Source organism: Corvus cornix, chromosome 2 (assembly GCF_000738735.6).
Source record: "Corvus cornix cornix isolate S_Up_H32 chromosome 2, ASM73873v5, whole genome shotgun sequence".
NCBI lineage: Eukaryota > Metazoa > Chordata > Aves > Passeriformes > Corvidae > Corvus > Corvus cornix.
In genome coordinates, this window is record NC_046333.1 from 117,312,034 (window position 1) to 117,330,559 (window position 18,526).

The window sequence follows — 18,526 nt, forward strand, 5'->3', positions numbered from 1 at the left end:
AACATCTCTGGCAAGTTTAAATTCTTTTTTATCACAAGAACATTTCTATACAATTTAAAATTCCAATATTCATTCCCCTGAAAATTCAACCTTCAAAATATTATTCTGCCCATTTGGCTGACATTACAGAGTAGTAGTACTCATGTAGGTTTTAGCATAATTTCCTCAAAGTTATTATGTCTACATTTTTAATTTACATACTGAAAAAATGCTATCTAGAAGCACCAAAGTCTTGGGTGTTGTGTGGTTTTGTGGTTTGTTTTGTTTGTTTGTTTGTTTTGGGGAGGTATTTTTGTGTGTGTGACTGTCTTGGTTTGGGGCCAAAATTCAATGAACTTTTAATAGAAAGAAAGAAGACTTTGGACTGTACCTGTGTAATGTTCCATAGCATCTTCTGGCAGTACCTCAGAGTCACCTTAAATAGAAATATTTAATGTTTTATATTCCAACTGAATTTTCATGTGACAGCTTAATAACACAAGAGAACTTAGAAAGGTCACTTATTTAGCTCAAAAATAACAGAAATAATCATACTGACTTACTACAGTGCTTTATTTGAAAGTGACTGCTGAATTATAAAACACATCCAGGAACTACACCATAAAACACACAGTACAGTAAGTTTATGCATATTTGTATTTAGGCCTAAAGTTAGGAATATAAGCAGGTGTTGGATGATCAATCCATTGATTAGACTGGGAAACTCGTGACAGAACAAAATATTTATGTAAGTTTGTAGATTGAATTCATGGAGTGTTATGCTCACAAATGTAATGGTAACATAGTGGCCTAAAAATCAGGCTTACTTGAAACTATCTAAAAATCCTTTGAAAATAAAACTGATGAAACAGTCAATATGACACATTGCTTTGTAGCACATTTTAAAAAGTGTGATTATCATTTGAAGTAATGAAAATTTACAAACCTGGAGTGTCTGGATCACTTACTCTCTCTTCCAAATCTGCAACATACTCATCTAAAGATGTAAATTAAATATGAACAAATAAAAATCTTGAAATTAAAAACATGAAATATGTTTAATATTTCATTGTTTTAACTTGTATCCATAATCAGTCTTTCAATGCCTAAATGTAGCTCCTTAGTTGAAAAATGAAAAACTAAAACTTTATAAACTGACATTTGCAACTTGACACATGGCAATCTAACGGAAGGCCTTGGGCCACTCTCTCTTTTAGCCTTCTGCTACGCTCTCTGTAGCAAAACTAGAGCAACAAGTGCCATTAGTCTCCATCAATATTTTTTAATAATGTTTCTAATATTAATAAAAAATGCAAACATCCTCTATTCTCAAAATTGTAAAGTAGTTTCTTTACTAATGTGCAGGGGGCTCACTTGGTGATGGATCTATAGAAGACAAGATATGAACCAGAAACTGACCTTGCAAAATATGTGCTTCACTTCTGGCATCTCAGATTTAGAGCAATTTACTTCCTTTCATTACCTAGCTAAATTTGGGGATTATTTTCCTCTATAACTACAATTCTTTTCAATGCTGTTAATATACTCACTATGACACATCTGAGAAAACACAGTACTGAAGATAAAGTAACTTATCCTTTTACTTGGGAAGTATAATAGCTTGGATTCTAAACCAGTAATCTCCCACATCATTTGGAATAAACAGTTTTAGCTGCATCAAACAAATAAAACTACTCTTCTGTCACATCTGTGACATCAAATACAATTGTGAGGTCCAGAGCTAACAGTGAATCAAACATAAGACTAGTCCAAATATAAATCAATTTTTAATGTCAATGCAAGAGACTGCCCATACTATAAAAAAAACACTGTTAGAATCCTGAAGAAAACACTTATCAGACAGTAGAGAAACTGCAATATCCATTTAAAGCTTCTTCATAATGGGAAAGATGAGCTAATGCCATTGTACGTGACATCAAGCATAATATGAAGATGACTATAGGGTAATTGGATTAGTCCAAGCCAAATTTCAAAAAGCTTTCAAGATGCATTAAGGTGTGCAGAAAGACAGAACAAAGATAGTTCAGAATTATGTTCTTGGTGTTGACTCACTCTCTGACAGTAGTCAGCCACACAGAAACAAACAGTCCTGAAGGAAAACTACAAATAACTGGATGCTCCTAATGCCAAGAAAAATAGCCTAGAAGAATCTTAGTATTATAGACTGTACAAAGACAATATAAGCAATAAATCTCATTCTCACTTTCTTAGACTGTAAAACCACAGATCACTTGCCTACCAAGTCCCCAATCATACACAACAGTCAGAAACACACAGTAAATAAAAAGTTTTTGCACCAATGAAAGCAGTTTCCATACCTGTCTCCTGTTATTTGTAATAAAGACTTTCAATAGCAAGTATGATACAGTCATCCCAAAGTACAATTCTCCAAGAGAGTAAGAACTAGTTATTGGAGAAAAAAAAAACCAAATTCAAAATTATATATTCCTAAACCAGTCTAACCTTTTCTATTTTTCTTTCTCATATAATTTGCTACATTGAGGCAGAAAACCATTATTACTGAGTATGGAAAAACAAAATGACACCTGGAATTTCATATGGTTCAGATTCCACTGCTCCAACATCATCTGCCATAGGATCAGCATCTGAGAAACAAATATGTTTGCACAAATTTTAACATTTTAAAAATCAACAAACAGCACCACAAACCCCCTAACAGATATTATGTAAGAACAGTCATATTTCTAAGCTGAAATTCTAAGCAATTTTTTCCTAATGGTAGCAAGATATGTATAGAGACTGAAAAAAAATACCATTTTTTTTATATACAATATTGAGAATGTGTAGATATGAATAAACTCTATACACATTTCCTCAAAATAAGAGGACTCTCCCCAGAAATTTCTGACTAAACTGGAGGAAAGGAGAATATATTCACTTTGCCTTCTTAATTGCAAAGATTTAAAGTAAACAGAATTTGAATTTCTCTTCTAGTCTCCTACTTTGACTTGCGCTGTGGATGAATAAGAGATACAGAAACAAGGAGGTATCACACACCCAGACTGAAGAGTTACTCTGGTTGTGAAGAAAGAATCTCAGTGCACTTCCGGCAATCAAAACTTTTAGATGACATCCATAACATGGGTTTTTTCAAAAGGTATCAAGAGGTATTAAGAGATAGGTAAAATTTTCAGTAGTACAAATAAAAGGCATTCAGAAAAATTTTCCCCTAGTTGGATTTAGATCATATGATTCCACTTTAATATTTTCACTACAATTTTTATCATCCAGTCAATGCCCCAAGGTGACAAGATATGAGTGTCATCTTTATACAATATCTTCATCTCCGCAGGACTTAAATATAGTTAATGCATAACATTTTCTTAGGGAGCCATATTTCAATGAAAGAAGAATGAGAATAAAGTCTAGAAAAGACTGGGTTAATAAACTTTAAAATTGCATTTAATAAACCAAAAGGTCCAGAAGCAGACTCCATACAGGTATTACTGATAGGAGATGAACAGATTGCGAGCAGCCATGCCAAGAAGCACTTGGGGGTGCTGGTAGATAAGAGACCGGACATGGAACACCTCTCCAGAGGTGTGAGAAAAGTCTGAGAACTGGGGTTCAGCCTAGAGAACAGAACATTGTGGGGTGACCTAACTGCAGCCTTTCAGTATCTTAAGGGGCCTACAAAGGAGCTGAAGAGAGACGTTTTACAAGGGCACGTAGTGATAATGCAAGGGTTTTGGCTTTAAACTGAAAAGGGGCAGGTTTAGATCGGATATAAAGAAAAAATTATTCACTATGAGGGTGGTGAGGCACTGGAACAGGTTGCCCAGAGAAGCTTTGGATGCTTCAGCCCAGGAAGTGTTCAAGGCCAGGCTGGGTGGGGCTTTGAGGAACCTGGTCTAATGAAAGGTGTCCTCAATGGCAGAAGGGTTGGAACTAGGACATCTTTAAACCAAACTATTCAAAACCATTCTATATGATTATATTCATTCCTCTATTGGGGAGATATATGCATATTTGGAGCACAGATTAATTTTGTTGAAAGCTGGTAGAATAGTAATTAATAATATATGGTTACCTGGATGCCAAAACACATAGCATTAAAATACTCCATTTTGACTTAAAATATATTTATTTGCTAAATAATGCTGTAGTTGACACTTGCTATGGCTCTATATTTTAAGTAGAAATTACAAGTCCAGGTTTTAATGAGATGTATTTTCATTTGTCTGGGTTGGGTTTGCTTTTGTAAATTTATTTTTAAATGTATTTAGTCATTCAGATACCTTTCTGAACCGAGTCTGGTGTCTCATACGCGTCTGGTATTTCATTCTCAAATTCTCTGAGCATGTCATCTGTTGCAGGAGCTTCAAAAGTTTCTCCATGTATTTCTTCCTTTACTTGCCACTGGTCACTTACACTTTCATCTTCATGTCTCTCTCCTAATCAATAATGCAGATTGTTAGTGAATAAATTTTCTTTGGTATGTTCTATTACCAGCAAATATTCAGTCTCCAGTACACCCTTTGTGTTTTCCAGCTAGTCTCCAATGGGAATGGGGATTGACAGATGACTTATCTACACAGTCCAGCATTATAAACCAAACTTGCCAGGACCTTCTTTGCTCACAGTAAAGGCCATCTCTGGTCTACCCATTCTTGCCCTCTATCCAGTATTTTGAGGAAGTTTTTGTTAAATGACTGATTTGAGTTACTGCCACCAAACAAGTCTGGATAAGAAGACACAGTTTTAGGATTTGGTGACTGAACTTTTTGAATTTTCTTGAAAATGACAAATGAGCTGATTTGAATGTTTTGTGCAGGCAAAAGTACTTTAACTGCATACCAAAACCAGACTCTGAGATTCCTCTAGCCTGTGGCAGTATTTATAAACTCTTCGGCAATTTCTAAGTGTTAATGCATTACCAGGCTGGGAATGGAGAGCTTCATGAAGAACAGATTGAATTTCCTCTTCCAACTCTACGTCAGCAGTCTTGTGCTCTAAAAGGATTACAAATTGCAGTGAAGGTAAGTGCAAAAGGCAAAACCTAAACATTAACTCAAAGCTTGCAGCTTTTAGTAGGCTCCATAATGTTCTTAATCCCTTTCACAAAGTTCCCTAGAGACTGACCTGGTGAACCTCTGCAACTCACACAATTAGAAAAAGAATTTTGTCTTGCATACTCTCCAATATAGAAAGTATTACAACAATCACATCAGATTCATCCATCTGAAGATGAATTGGAAGAAATTATCTACACTGCATTTTTTGCACATGCATTTTTTCCGGGGTAGTAACAACTTCAGATAACTATTCAAACCAAGAACTTTCTTCTAAGGAATTAATTCACTAACACTTTCATCTATTATGTTCCTAGAATTTAGGCAGCAGCACTAGCAAGTCACATTTGACAACAAAATGCGAGTTGCAGAAGTAGGGTCTTATCGACTTAATAAACAGGGAAAATAGATATTAACATTACAATATCAATTCCGCTACAAATTGCCAGAAGAAATCACAAACTGGTTTCATGGACAAGTGATTGGCATCTAACACATAAGCCCAGGAATTTGTATGAAGTGTTGTCTTCATATGAATGTCCTGAAATTAACATTGAGAAACCCTACAATTTGACATTTGACAAAAAAAAGCTCTAAACCAGATAACAGCTGCATTTTCAAATAAAGATCCAAAATGGTACCAGTTACAAAAAACGATCCCACAAAAACAGAAAACACACACACACAAAAAACACCAAACAAACAAAAAAAACCCCAAAAAACAAACAAAAAAACCCCACAACCAGGAAACCATAACCTCATTCGATATATTTTAGAAATTATATCCCAAGAAAAGTAATGAAAGTCTTTTAAAACAAAACCTATATTCCATAGATTCCACTGGCCATATGCTCTGTATTTGTAGGTTTATGTATTAGACTCACTTAAACATCACACAGGGTAAGCCTCTTCAATAAACAGGAAAAAACATGTACTCTCTGAATAACACTAATGCAAATCACATACGTGAAATGTGACGTGTAAAACATTTTTTCTTGAATCCCTCTTAATTCTAATACATTCTACTAATAGTATAGGGCTTTAAAAATATTTAATTTTTTTTAACAGTAGGAGCTCCATTTATTGTACTTATTATATACTAGTGGTTTTAGCAGTAAAGTGAGTACTTTATTATCTTATTAAGTTGATTGTTGAGGGGGTTTTATTTGGTTGCTTTAAGGTGAAGAATCTGCTGTTATTCTGGTTGGATATACAGTTGGAAATGTATCTTTAAACCACAACCGTACATCATCAGAAAGTTATTCTGATGTGATACTGCTACAATGGTAACCATGAAATTTTACACTTTTCATCGTCAGTGATTTATACAGAGTTATAAATAGTGATTCCTGTTAAATAAACTTTAGCAGATAAGCAAAACAAAATCTATAAAAGGGTTTGCATGTTAATGACACAGAATTATAATTCAAAGGAAGCATCATGTCTTTTGTTTCGCCTATGATTCATGAAAGGTCTTACCTGATTCGACATAGGACTTTTCAGCAGGCTGGACAGTCTCCTCGGATTCTGGTGATGCTGGCTGTGCTGGGACAGATCTTTCTTTAAGGCCTGCATTTTTCAGTTATAAAGTTAACTTTATGCCCTTTTTGAACTGATTCAGCTATAAACTAAGAAAGTTCTTTCAACTAAATTAACTGATGTTACACTCTCCAAAAATGCATTCAAACAATCAGTTATAGGGCTGTCATAATATACACAGTGATATATACAAAGACTAGAGTATTCAGATAGTAAAAGATGTCTGGAAGACAAACATACAATGAGGAGGATAAAAGGTACAGAAATTTAAGCACTTGCCTTTATTTCAAAGTAACTGAACAAATGACTATGGTATTCTCAACATCTATTCAGTATCCAGTAAAAAAACAGGCAGCAAATTTTTCTCTCTGTTTTCAATTTGGGCAAAAAGTGCTTCATATGATCAATTTTATAGGTTCTATGAAGAACTAATTTGAACTTTATGAAAAGCTGCACAGAATGAGAAGAGGTATTTTAAATTCATATGTTACATCTTAGAAGACCTGATTAAGATTAGTTTGTTTTGACAACTAAATGAGTGTAGAAAAAGTATGACTGATGGAATTTTACCACTAAGATCCTGACTATCTATACCACAGAGTCTTTCTAGATCAAAACACAATGAAAATAGAGCAATCAATAAATGCAGTGATCAACAGCATCATCATGGCAGGAGATAAAGATACAGCTGTGATAGATCATGTCACATCTTAAGACACCATATGCTCAAGAATGTGTTGGTATTAGACTAATTCTCCTCTCAACTCTCCTTTAGGAAGGTTCAAGCAAGACTTATACAGGAAGTTCAGACTGGGTATAAGAAAAAAATTACACATCCACACTCTCCCACCACAAGGGCAGTGAAATCAGTGGAAAAGACTGCACAGAGAGGTTGTGCATAAACCTTGGAGGTTTCAAAGACCACACTGGATAATGGCCAGAGCAACCTGGTCATTCCTCCGAAATGACTCTGTTTTGAGCAGGGTGTTGGAATAAGGATATCCTGAAGTCCCTTCCAAACTGCATTCACCTATAATCCTACATCCAAGGTCAATTAAGAAAAGACTCCCTTCTCAACACACATACACACACTGCCCAAAGCAAACTCGTTTTTCAACAGCTGTATACACAGAAATCAATAGAAAAGATAGTATGTAAGAAAGCAGAGGCTAAACTATGATGAATACTCCTGTAGTACTATCAATCTTGTAAAAGCAACTGTTAAGTGGAATAAATATTATATTTAAAGTAAGTACAATTTAAAAAAATAATAATTACCACATTTCTATTGGAGTCAAACATATCTCAATACAAATTGGACTAGTGTGTCTCAAACCAAATTTGTTGTAGACTAGAGAGATGTTACTATTTTATGCATTGTGAGAAAAACGTGTTTATTTCAAGTTACAGGATAACAGAATTAAGTCTATCTTTTTATATTATTTAAATTTAAACTACTTAAAGGTAAGTAGTTAGGCTGTATCCAAAAGTACTGTAACTAAGAGTCCACCACTTTGGATTCAAAAGCTAGAAGAAAAATGCCAAATTTACACTTGGTTTTTGGTCAATTTTCTTCTGTCATTAAAAAACCATCCACCTAGAATATTAAAAAAATATTATTAAGACATTCATCTTTTGCTGCAGGAATATTAATGGCTACAAGAGTAAGAAGTTACATCCTTCTACAATCATCTTTGGATGAAGACAAAACCAGTCAGTCATATTAGCCACTCTCTCACACTTCAGAATCCATAAGCATGGGAACAGCCACCTTGCTTTCACAAACACAGCTCAGTTCCCTTACACATACACTGCTTCAAGTAAGTATTCATATCCTCAATAACCCACATGTCCAGTTCCAGACAACCACTTACTCTGCTCCATGAACAATAAATGAATTCAAAGCATTTCAAAAGACAGCCAATACTCCACACCCAACAAGCACTATGGGTATTTAACAGGAAAGAAGGAACTAGCAAGAGTGTGTCTTTGTTTCACTCACACATTTCTCAACTTGACCTTCAAGCTTTTTATACACATCTATTGTATTTATCACTGATTTCTATTCAATCCTGTCAAGTATGGAATATATTACATCATTTGCTTTTTGTAAGATATTATTTTCTCTCTTCTGTTTATTAAAATTATGTTGCACTTAGCTTTTACTTGTCTGGTGCATTTTTTGAGCTTATGTGGTAACTTGCTGCATTAAGTTTAATACAGTAATATTTCATAGAGATATACAACAACACAACAGATCTCTGGGGCAAAAATACTTTATTTTGTGGCTATCTATATAGCCTTGAGTGCTGGTCAAATAAAATTTTCTTTGGAAAGAAAAAAATAAAACAACCCAACTTTTTCAGAACCAGATAAACTTTGGGTCATAGATACAATAATATGTTAATCAGAACAGCAATTAATTTCAAATTTCACTCCCACACAGTTACAAGTCCTGTCACATTATGGGAGAAAATAAAAAGTCATGTGCACTATACCACTGTGCCACCATCCTTGAGAAGTGTGATTTGAATGCTCCTCTGGTCAAATACACATTTCAACGCTTACCAGAGCAAAGCCATCACCAAAACCTAACAGAGAATGTTCATTATGAAAGTGCATTTATTAGATCTTCATTCTCTCATATTTTTTGCTAAGCACTATAATGTTCACAATGCACATCTCTTCCCTCCCTCTTCATGCATTTATAAATATTTAGAAAATACCTAAGCATATCATCTCTGTTAATTATCACAGCCAGAATCTTAAGCTACTGTACTGTTTTCTACAGCTTTAATTAGAACTATTTTTCATGACTATTTGAACAACATTTCATTTTCTCTAAAAAAAAAAAAAACAAACCAAATCATCTTTAACCTTATTATCACATCTTATAACTCTAGGGATCAGAGGATGTTGCAGACATATGTATGGAACAGCTGAGATAAGTGTATTGCTAACTGTTATACACAAAATTTTAGCAAAACCACAAACAGAATTAACCTTCAGGACTTCAATATTACATTACCATCCACATGCATATATATATATATATACTCATTCTCAATTTCACTCCTTAGTTTTGCTTTCTTGAAACTAATGCTGCGGTATATCAAGAATAAATCTTCCATTACAAATTTTGTTCTGAATCCTGTGTAATTATATTGTACAATTGCTTGCAATATACTTGCTTTCAAATTCATTTAGAAAATATTTATTTCTAAATAAACTTGAAACCAACCATAGAGTCAATAATATTCTGAAATCTCTTTAATATCTCTGCAGAAATGTTGTGCAACTTTATTTATTCTAATGAGACTGCTAGATAAATCCTTCCTTGATGCTAAAAATACAGAAGCTGTAAGAGTAAACTAACACAAGAGCTTGCTTATAGAAACATCATGAACTTGAAAAGTGTTGAAGAAAATAATAGTTGCAAAAATACATAAGCTGTTCTCTAAACAAATTCAACCAGAATAGAGTAGCAGTAGCATATCACATTTTAAATGTAACTGGAATACAACAATACTTATCAATTTTCAGCAGTATTCATTACCAAAAGGGTGGCAAACTTAGGAAAAAATCAGGACACAGTTAAATAAAAAGTGATAATGAATCAAGTTTTCCAACCCAAAGATAGCTAAATAAAATAATTAAATAAATAGGGAATGGAAGAAGGGCAGAAACATTGTCATGGGATCAACAGACAAAAACCTTGGAACATTTTGCTGAGTACACCCTGGGGTCTCATGAACAAGTGCAACACTCAAGTTGGTTTGACTATTTGTGTATAAAATAGTTTTCCCAGGAAAAAAGTAGTTCCCTCAGGGAAAAAGTTTGGCAGAGAATAAGTTACATTTATTTGCTTAGTTCCTATGACACTAGAGTCCATTAATGCTCCTCTTGGTTGTTTCTGTGAAATAGAAATATTTTATGTGTGAGTTTCCACTACATGTGTCCAGATAAGCCTGTTAATATTGCTTTTGAACTTGCATTTCATATAGAACACTAGACTTTCATCTCCACATTAAGCAAATACAAGTAAACAAGGAAGGAAAAAAAACCCCACAACCAAAAAAATCTAAACCCATATTTAGAGTAGGCTTGAAGTAACTGGCATCAATCTGAATGTTTTCAACACACACCGGTAGCCAGGCCCATTAACATATGTACATACTTGAGTTTCACAGCAGATGTTTCTGCTTTGTGTTTATAATACCAGCACACACTGAACAGTTTTAAAAATATATTATATATAGCCTTTTTTCACACTTATTTCCAGAAAACATTATTTTCTTATTGCCATATTTACCACATCCATATAAATATGCTGAATTTTTCATTCTTGAGGTCTGTTCCTCATTAGCAGAAGAGGAACTCTGTTTATTTCTTTTCTTTCTTGTCTTCCTTGGATTGGTTTTTAACTATCTTTTTTGTTTCTTTGTCTTTTCCCACCTGAACAGTGCCATCCTTTTCACTGCTTGACTTTTTTGTAGTCTCCTTGGGTTTTACACTTTTGTCTAGGCCTTTTTCCTTTCCTCTGTCTCTTTTAGCCTTGTCAGAATCTTTCTTTAATTTATTCATATCAACAGCTTTCTTGTCCTTTCGATCAGTAGCATCTTTTCCTTTCCTGGTTTTCTTTCTTTCTTCTTCATTTTCCTCCTTCTTGGATTCCTGCTTCTCCCTTAATTTCTTGAGTGATTCTTTAATAGCTTCTTTTACTTTTTATTTTTTCATTTAAAAAAGAGGAAACGTTCAATAAGAGAACCATTCTTAGGCCACAAAACATCTTATGAACAACCAAGTAAAAGCTTTTGATCAAATTATTATTTAATGTTTGTTAGATATAAACTTGTATAATTAACTTCTAAGCTTTAAGCAATTTAAACAAATTAGTTTTGACTTTTAGCAACATCTCACACCATGCAGCCAGCAAATAACCTTGGCTCATACTGCAGCTGCATCCAAATGAAGCCCTAATCTAGAGAAAACCATGCCTCTATTATCTTACTGCTAACTTCTGCACAATGTTAAAACCACTTTTGCCTGTGAGCATGAAAATCACAATAAATTTTGAACCTTTGACAACAGCATAACAGTTGTAGAAGTTATAGTTAAAGCATTATAACACAAAGCTATAATAAAATGTTTTACTGATACTACTGCCTCATATTAAGCAAAGACTTAAAAAAGATAATGGAAGTATGTATTGAGAAGTACAAGTGAGAAGAAACAGCAATGTCCCGATGAATTAAATCAAGTCCAAAAAAGTTAACTGGGTTTGACTACACTCAGTGAAATCAAAGCAATAATTGTAAATTGGTTCTTACAACTTTGCTTTTCAGTTATCAGTAACACTTTTTTCTTTGTTTTACTTTTGGAGTTGTGTCTCTTGTGCTTCTTTTCTCTATTTCAATTCATATTTGGCTGTGACAATGTATCCAGATAATATGTCATAAGAACAGTCAGAATAGAATCCTTGAAATTTATGTTCAATACGTTTAATGTTCAATATTTACTTCCATTTTGCCACAGTTTTGGAATATTTGTCAGTACCAGCAGAATTCTCCAGAATAAGGAATTCTTAAGTCAATAAAATTTAAAGGTTTTTCCATTAAATCTGTATGCAATATTAGCATTTAATTTTAAAATTAATACTCCCTCACTATTAAGAATGTGATAATGACTTTTACATATAAACAGCTCTATTTTTATTCAGACTTTTGAGAGAAACTGCAGTCTGTTGAGGCAAAAAAGCAGGTTTGCCTCTAGGTGCTGTGTAACGTTTCTGTGGAGTGAACAATTCAATTACATAGCTCAGTCTAAAAGGAATGACATCACATTTCCTTCCAAATGGCTTTTGATATAAAACATTTGAAATATGACATGCCATTTCTTTATTCTCATATCAAACATGGAAAATAATCCAAAACTCAGGAAAGAATTGCTAAGTGACATTTATTACATTCTCGGAAACACACGGTTTGCAACCAAGTTATACCAAGCACAATGTGGAACAGATCCTAAAAATTTCAACTTGATGCAAGAAAAGTCACATTGAAATGAGCAGAGAGCTTTCCTTAGCAAATACACTTTTTTTCTCATGACGGTTTGTATGGTAAACAGCATGCATTTTTCACATACTGCTGGAAAAAAACCACCTTTAAATCGATGTGTCTTTAATGCAACATAAAGACTTGTAATATACATAGCCCCATGCTGCCTGGAGATAACTGAGCAGGTATAAAAAGCTAAGCACCTGAATAATATCTGGTACTTTGGTGTTTGCTGAGGCTAATTAGCTTTTTTTGTCTTTAACACACTTAGACCATATGGCCTGTTCATATAGCAATGTAATTATAAATAAATATATGGCATAAATTGGTTGCAAGCTATCCTACGTTAAGCTTTTAGAAAATTTTGCAATCCATCCTGCAAATAATATTAAAGGGGAAGTTATTGAACTTTGCCTTCATTTCTCCTCCCACAAGAAAAAAAAACAGATGAAACTATCAAAGTACAGCCTTAGAAGAATTAAGGCATTTGAGTCCAATCACAATATAGTAATAGTATCATGAATTCATGGAAGACAACTAAAAGAGGATTTCACACAGAGCAAAACCTTACTTAAAAACATGCAGAATATCAAATTATCATAAACTCCTTACAATCCAAACAAGACATCTGTTGTAAAAAAAATCCACACAAACTAAATATAATCTCTAGTTAGCAAAGCACTTGCATTGCCACTAAATTACAATCAGTAGCAAAAAAAAATACCAAAAAATTGCAAGAACAATAGTTTGCTGCACCATTAGACAATATTTAGCCAACATAGCTGGTATTAGTAACCATTATTATAACCCAGACCTGGTATTTGTAATGCGCATGCACATTCATCATTATCTGCATAAAGTTCCGCAATAAAAAGAGCATTAAAAATACCTTTGGGTTTACTTTTTTTCTTGGCTACCCCTCCAGGCTCCTCACCTAATTTGTTGCAAAATTGAAATAGGTTATGAACATATTTGTGATGTTTAACAAACTTGACATGAAATTTCCCAAGCTGCTATGTTATGTAAAAAGTTCACTTTACATAGCACACTACAATGCTATGGAAAAAAACAAAATATTAACTGATTAAGAATAAAGCAAGTTCAGTTGCAGGACCATCACAAGTACTGATATGAAAGACTAACTAATCAAAGAAAAGTACCACATTACCAGATGCATGCTACTTGTGAAGCTTCTTGACTTGGAGATAGCTCAGTTCTCTCCAGACAAGTGCTGCCATGTAATTATGACCAACACCCCTCTGATTTCTCTGCAAAGTACTTGTCAGATCCCTCTCAAACACACTAATTTATGCTTCTATAAAATTTTATAAATATTTTATAAACATATTAACTCAAAAGGTCTTCAAGTGCATAGGTATTGTAGAGTATATAAATTGATTGTTTTCTTACAATAAATTACAACATATATTTCTTTATCCAGTGGAAAATAAATGTTTTGGCAAAGGTATTGCTCAGATCCAAAATGCAGTTGCCATTTCATTTCAGTTAAAATACTTACTGCATTACTTCAGACTACTTAAGACTGTTAAGATTTTTATTTTAAAAAATAAACCTGATTCTCCAAAATCAGGTGCTGTCTTCTTTTCCCATTGTAGCTAACAAACTGAGGGCATTCAGCATCTTGATTGTGCTTTATACCTAGTACCACAAGAGGCATAAGGCAAAAGCCTTTCCAAAAATATAAATAACAATTAGCTTCATCTTTTTTAAACCATTAAAAGAGACTGGATTATCGCTATCATGATGCTGTGGATTAAGACTTAAACCCCACAAACACAGCAATTTTAACCATAAAAATCATGTAGGTTGCTACCTAAAAGCCAACTAGAAAGTAAAGAAAAGCTGAAAAAATACAGTAACTATTTATTTTTAAACTCATACATAATCTTATTAAATGAGAAGAGATATTCCCACATCTCAACATTAGGCTTCTCATTCAGACATACAAAACACCTACACTGAACATCTGCACCTTGAGTTTAGGTTTCCAGAAAACAGTATCTACCTAAATTGTGTCATTATATATCAACACTTATTCTGAAAAACAAACAGTATTCCAATAGCCTATACTAAATAAATAAAATCATAAATTTAAAGAATGTAGTCATTGTAGTCACTTTGCATCTAACTTCTATACCACACATTTTCAAAATATCAAGCATTGACATTATGGCCAAAATTGTTTTAAAAAGGGTCAGTCAAGTAAAAATATAATTTATAAATTAATTTCCTTACAAACTCATACCTGGGATATGAGTTTTTTCAAGCTCTTCCCTCATAGATTTACCACCATTGCTGAAGTCCAGCGCTCTAACTTGACTAAAATCATTATTCAGTCTTACTATTTCTAAGCAGAGCGTGGAAGAATAAGTTAACAATTTTTTCATATAAAAGGAAAAATAGACTCTCACTTCCTTTTATTACAACATCAATGAAAATATAAACAATAAAAGATACTCAGCAAAGTTGCAAAGCCGTATGTAAATTTCCAGCTCCTCCCCTCTTTTCATATTAAAATTAAACATTACTGGATATTTTAAGACACTCTTAAAAGCATGTGTTGATAAGGAAAACTGCAAAATTTTACAAGGATCAGTATACACAAAAACTATCATACAAATATTTCAAATTATTTTTAAATAACCACATATGCACTATGTTGAAAGATTACAAAATACCTTGTTCACTGATTACTGTTATTTCATTTGTTAAATATTCAGACAACCAGTACTTTTGTTTCAATGTGCTTTTATGCAATGAATAGCACTAAGGTTCTCAGCAAATTACCAATTAATGACATAATTACATAAATCATGTAAATTCTAACATATTCTTAATAGACCTGTTTACAAGGAAAGTATGTAAAATAATATATTGTAAAATGTTAGTATTATGCAATAATCTCAAGACAGAAATCCTGCTGCGTCTTGATTTCCACCTGGTCATGATCCCTACAAGGGGAAATCCCTACAGAGGAAAATCTCATTTGTCAGCCCCAATTAGCCTGAAGCAAGATGGGTGCAAAACACCTGATTTTCCAATACAGCAATGCCCAGAGCATGTGACAAAATCTGGCACCTAAGGGAATTCATGGCAAAGATTTAGGCTCTTACAGCTTGGGAGCACACAAACCAGTGTCCAGAATTTTATAAATCATGTAGTTGAACTTGTAGATTCTTGTTCTAAGGTCCAATTCAAGTGGCTTCACACTTGTTTTGAGCTAGTTTTAAAATTCCTTCTTTTTTCCACTCAATCCCACATTACAAATGTCCAATGCTGGCAATACAAGAAGAAAATATACAATTTATAACATCAAATGTGGGTGTAATGAAATGTCAGAAATGGCTACTATTGGAGTCAGTTAATTAAAAAGTTGAGTTCAAAATTAGCATAGGTGGATAGGTTTACAATATTTTCTAAATAACTGCTTTAAACGGTCATTCTAAAAATTAAATACTGTCAAAGTGGTTATTTTCACATAATGCTTAAAGGTGGTCAACTTGCTATCTTAACTGGTTCTTTGAAGCTTAGGAGTATTACAAACCATTCTTATTCTGCAACAAAGTCCAGTCATTTCCTCTATTTTTCCCCATAAAAACCTTCAAGAGCATTCTCCACAAACAACCCTCAAGAGAGAGCACAGATTTAGAACTTAAGCATCAAAGAAAAATATATAAATACTATTTTTATTCAGAAATATAAGCATTGCAAAACAAAAATAGGTAAAAAGCACTGGTTTTGAGCAGTTTCCTAGATGTTGACAGGTAATATTCTCATATTTAACAATATACTGAGCAACCTGATACGCAAATACTATTTTATTCACTTAATAATCCTGACAACTTTAAGAGCCTTGCTAGACAAAAGGCTTTGCCATGTGAAAAAATTCCTGTAAGTCAATTTCTCCACTGCATCTACCTGCATAAACACTTCCAACCTGCAGCACCATGAAACAAATGTAAGCTAATTAAGGTGGCTTATCCACTTGGATGTGAAAAAGGGAGAGGATACTTTGCATTTACCATACAAAGCACATGGGCCAGGTTAGCACTAAACAGCCAACAGGCAGCACTTGCTACCCTTCTGCACATTGTTCAAAGCCTGGATAACAGAATATTTATTTAGTGTCAAGTTTTAAACACTAGGGCTTTGTGTTCTTTCCTCAATTTACGATGTTCCATCCTTAACTACACAGAAAATTAGCAAATGATGTTAAAAATGCAATACTGAAAAAGGAAACACAAATCTGTAAGCCAAAATCATTATTAACATTTTTTCTTTCCTTTTTATTTCCCTTCTCCAGAAGAACTGCAAGTCAGAAAAATTTATGATTGTTTGCATAGCCTCCCACACATAATTATTACTATGATTGTGCATTTATAATACGTTATAGTAGATATACAAGGTCATCTGCTAAACAAAATTAGTTTACTGATAGAAAGCCAGCACCCACTTACCTTAAACTGAGCTCAGCACTTGTGTTACCACAGCCTGTAACTCTCCCAAGAGCAAGAGTTTTAATTCATACAACTAGCATAAAAAACTCCCAAACAACAAAACACCAAGCTTCAGTACATTCTCCATACATTGCTGTAGTATCTCTTGCTTATTTAACTGCCTAATGTCAGAAGAAAAATCCAGATCGGATACACATGGTAGAAAGCATTTGTGTTTCCTGAAGTCACAGATGCTTATGCTGCATTCTATACAAGCAGATACAAGAAACCAACATGGAAATCTTGCCTTTATTAGCCTCATCTTGAGACATACATCCTAACTGACCACGAGAAAGACAGTATTTAATGTATTTCATGCTGCTGTGACATCTTTATGATACCTGCTTATCTGATGGTAACCGAACAGGGAATACAGTAACACATCTGCCCAAAATGACTGATCTGTACACAACAGCTTTCCCCAGCTCTCAAATTACATTGCAATACAGGTGGGTTTTACCTCTCCCATCTGACCATTAAATGAAATTTAAATCTTTCTAATGCTTCAATACGTTCTTCTTCTATACTGCCATCTAAATGCAACCTATACCAGTAACTGTTAGGAAAATTTGATTTCTTCTATAGCCAATCAATTGAGACTAACTAATAATGAATTTTTTTTAAAAGGGGCAGGGGTGAAATACTGGCAAGAAAACTTTTTGCAATAAGAATTTCAACAGGTATGCAAGCAATGTACTCTTTATTCTCTTCAATTCAAAGTTATTCTATACATTATGAGCATTGTGATTTCTCTTTGCCATATAAAACACTCTCCTACTTTCAAATTAAATACTGCTGAAGGTGGTCACAGAAATCTGGGGTTCAAAGCTTCCAAAAGTTTTCAGCCATTTCAGATTTATGGGTATTAAGGGTTTTTTCCCCTATAAATATATTTTCATTAGTATCACAAGAAAGCAAGCAAAAGCTTTGCTACAAAGGTCAATGCAGTATTTTGTTTGAAGATTGGCAATTAAAATATCAGACATTTACCAACAAACGACAAAGTAAAACATCCCACATATTTCTAAAAATGCTGGACAAACTGGAAGACTACAATTTTAGTCACAGACATTTATTTCTGCAGGTCTGTAAAATTTAATATAAATTAACTGTAAGGAATATGAAGGTATCTAATGAAAACTGCACGTCCAATTTAATATAAAATCAGTAAATATTTTCCATATAAAAAACATTGATTGCTACTAATTTTCTCCTATTTTAAATTCTCACACCAGAAACTGCATGGGAAAGCAGCAACCTTGCCTTCTAAAATAATTATTCTAAAATAATAGAAGTCAAAGCTCCTGTGGCTTTCAACCCATATTTTTAAAATACTTTAAAAACAATATACTGACTGTATTTGTATAGTCACAAACAAGCA

General features: G+C 33.5%; 1 protein-coding gene across 8 annotated transcripts in view; it reads right to left on the bottom strand.

Moving 5' to 3' along the window:
• Positions 1-18,526, bottom strand: part of LOC104690358 (aspartyl/asparaginyl beta-hydroxylase) — a 66,757-nt gene that overhangs the window by 33,796 nt on the left and 14,435 nt on the right. For 4 of the 8 annotated variants that reach the window (XM_039548728.1, XM_039548726.1, XM_039548725.1 and 1 more), the window contains 6 exons: positions 6,513-6,602; positions 4,899-4,973; positions 4,260-4,415; positions 2,547-2,606; positions 926-976; positions 371-415 (listed from right to left, as the gene is read on the bottom strand). In XM_039548728.1, coding sequence (XP_039404662.1) covers positions 371-415; positions 926-976; positions 2,547-2,606; positions 4,260-4,415; positions 4,899-4,973; positions 6,513-6,602 — 477 coding nt within the window. Of the gene's footprint in view, positions 1-370; positions 416-925; positions 977-2,546; positions 2,607-4,259; positions 4,416-4,898; positions 4,974-6,512; positions 6,603-8,832; positions 11,294-13,517; positions 13,563-18,526 lie in introns of those variants that run through there. The other 4 variants (XM_039548729.1, XM_039548727.1, XM_039548733.1 and 1 more) reach the window with 2 other exon arrangements.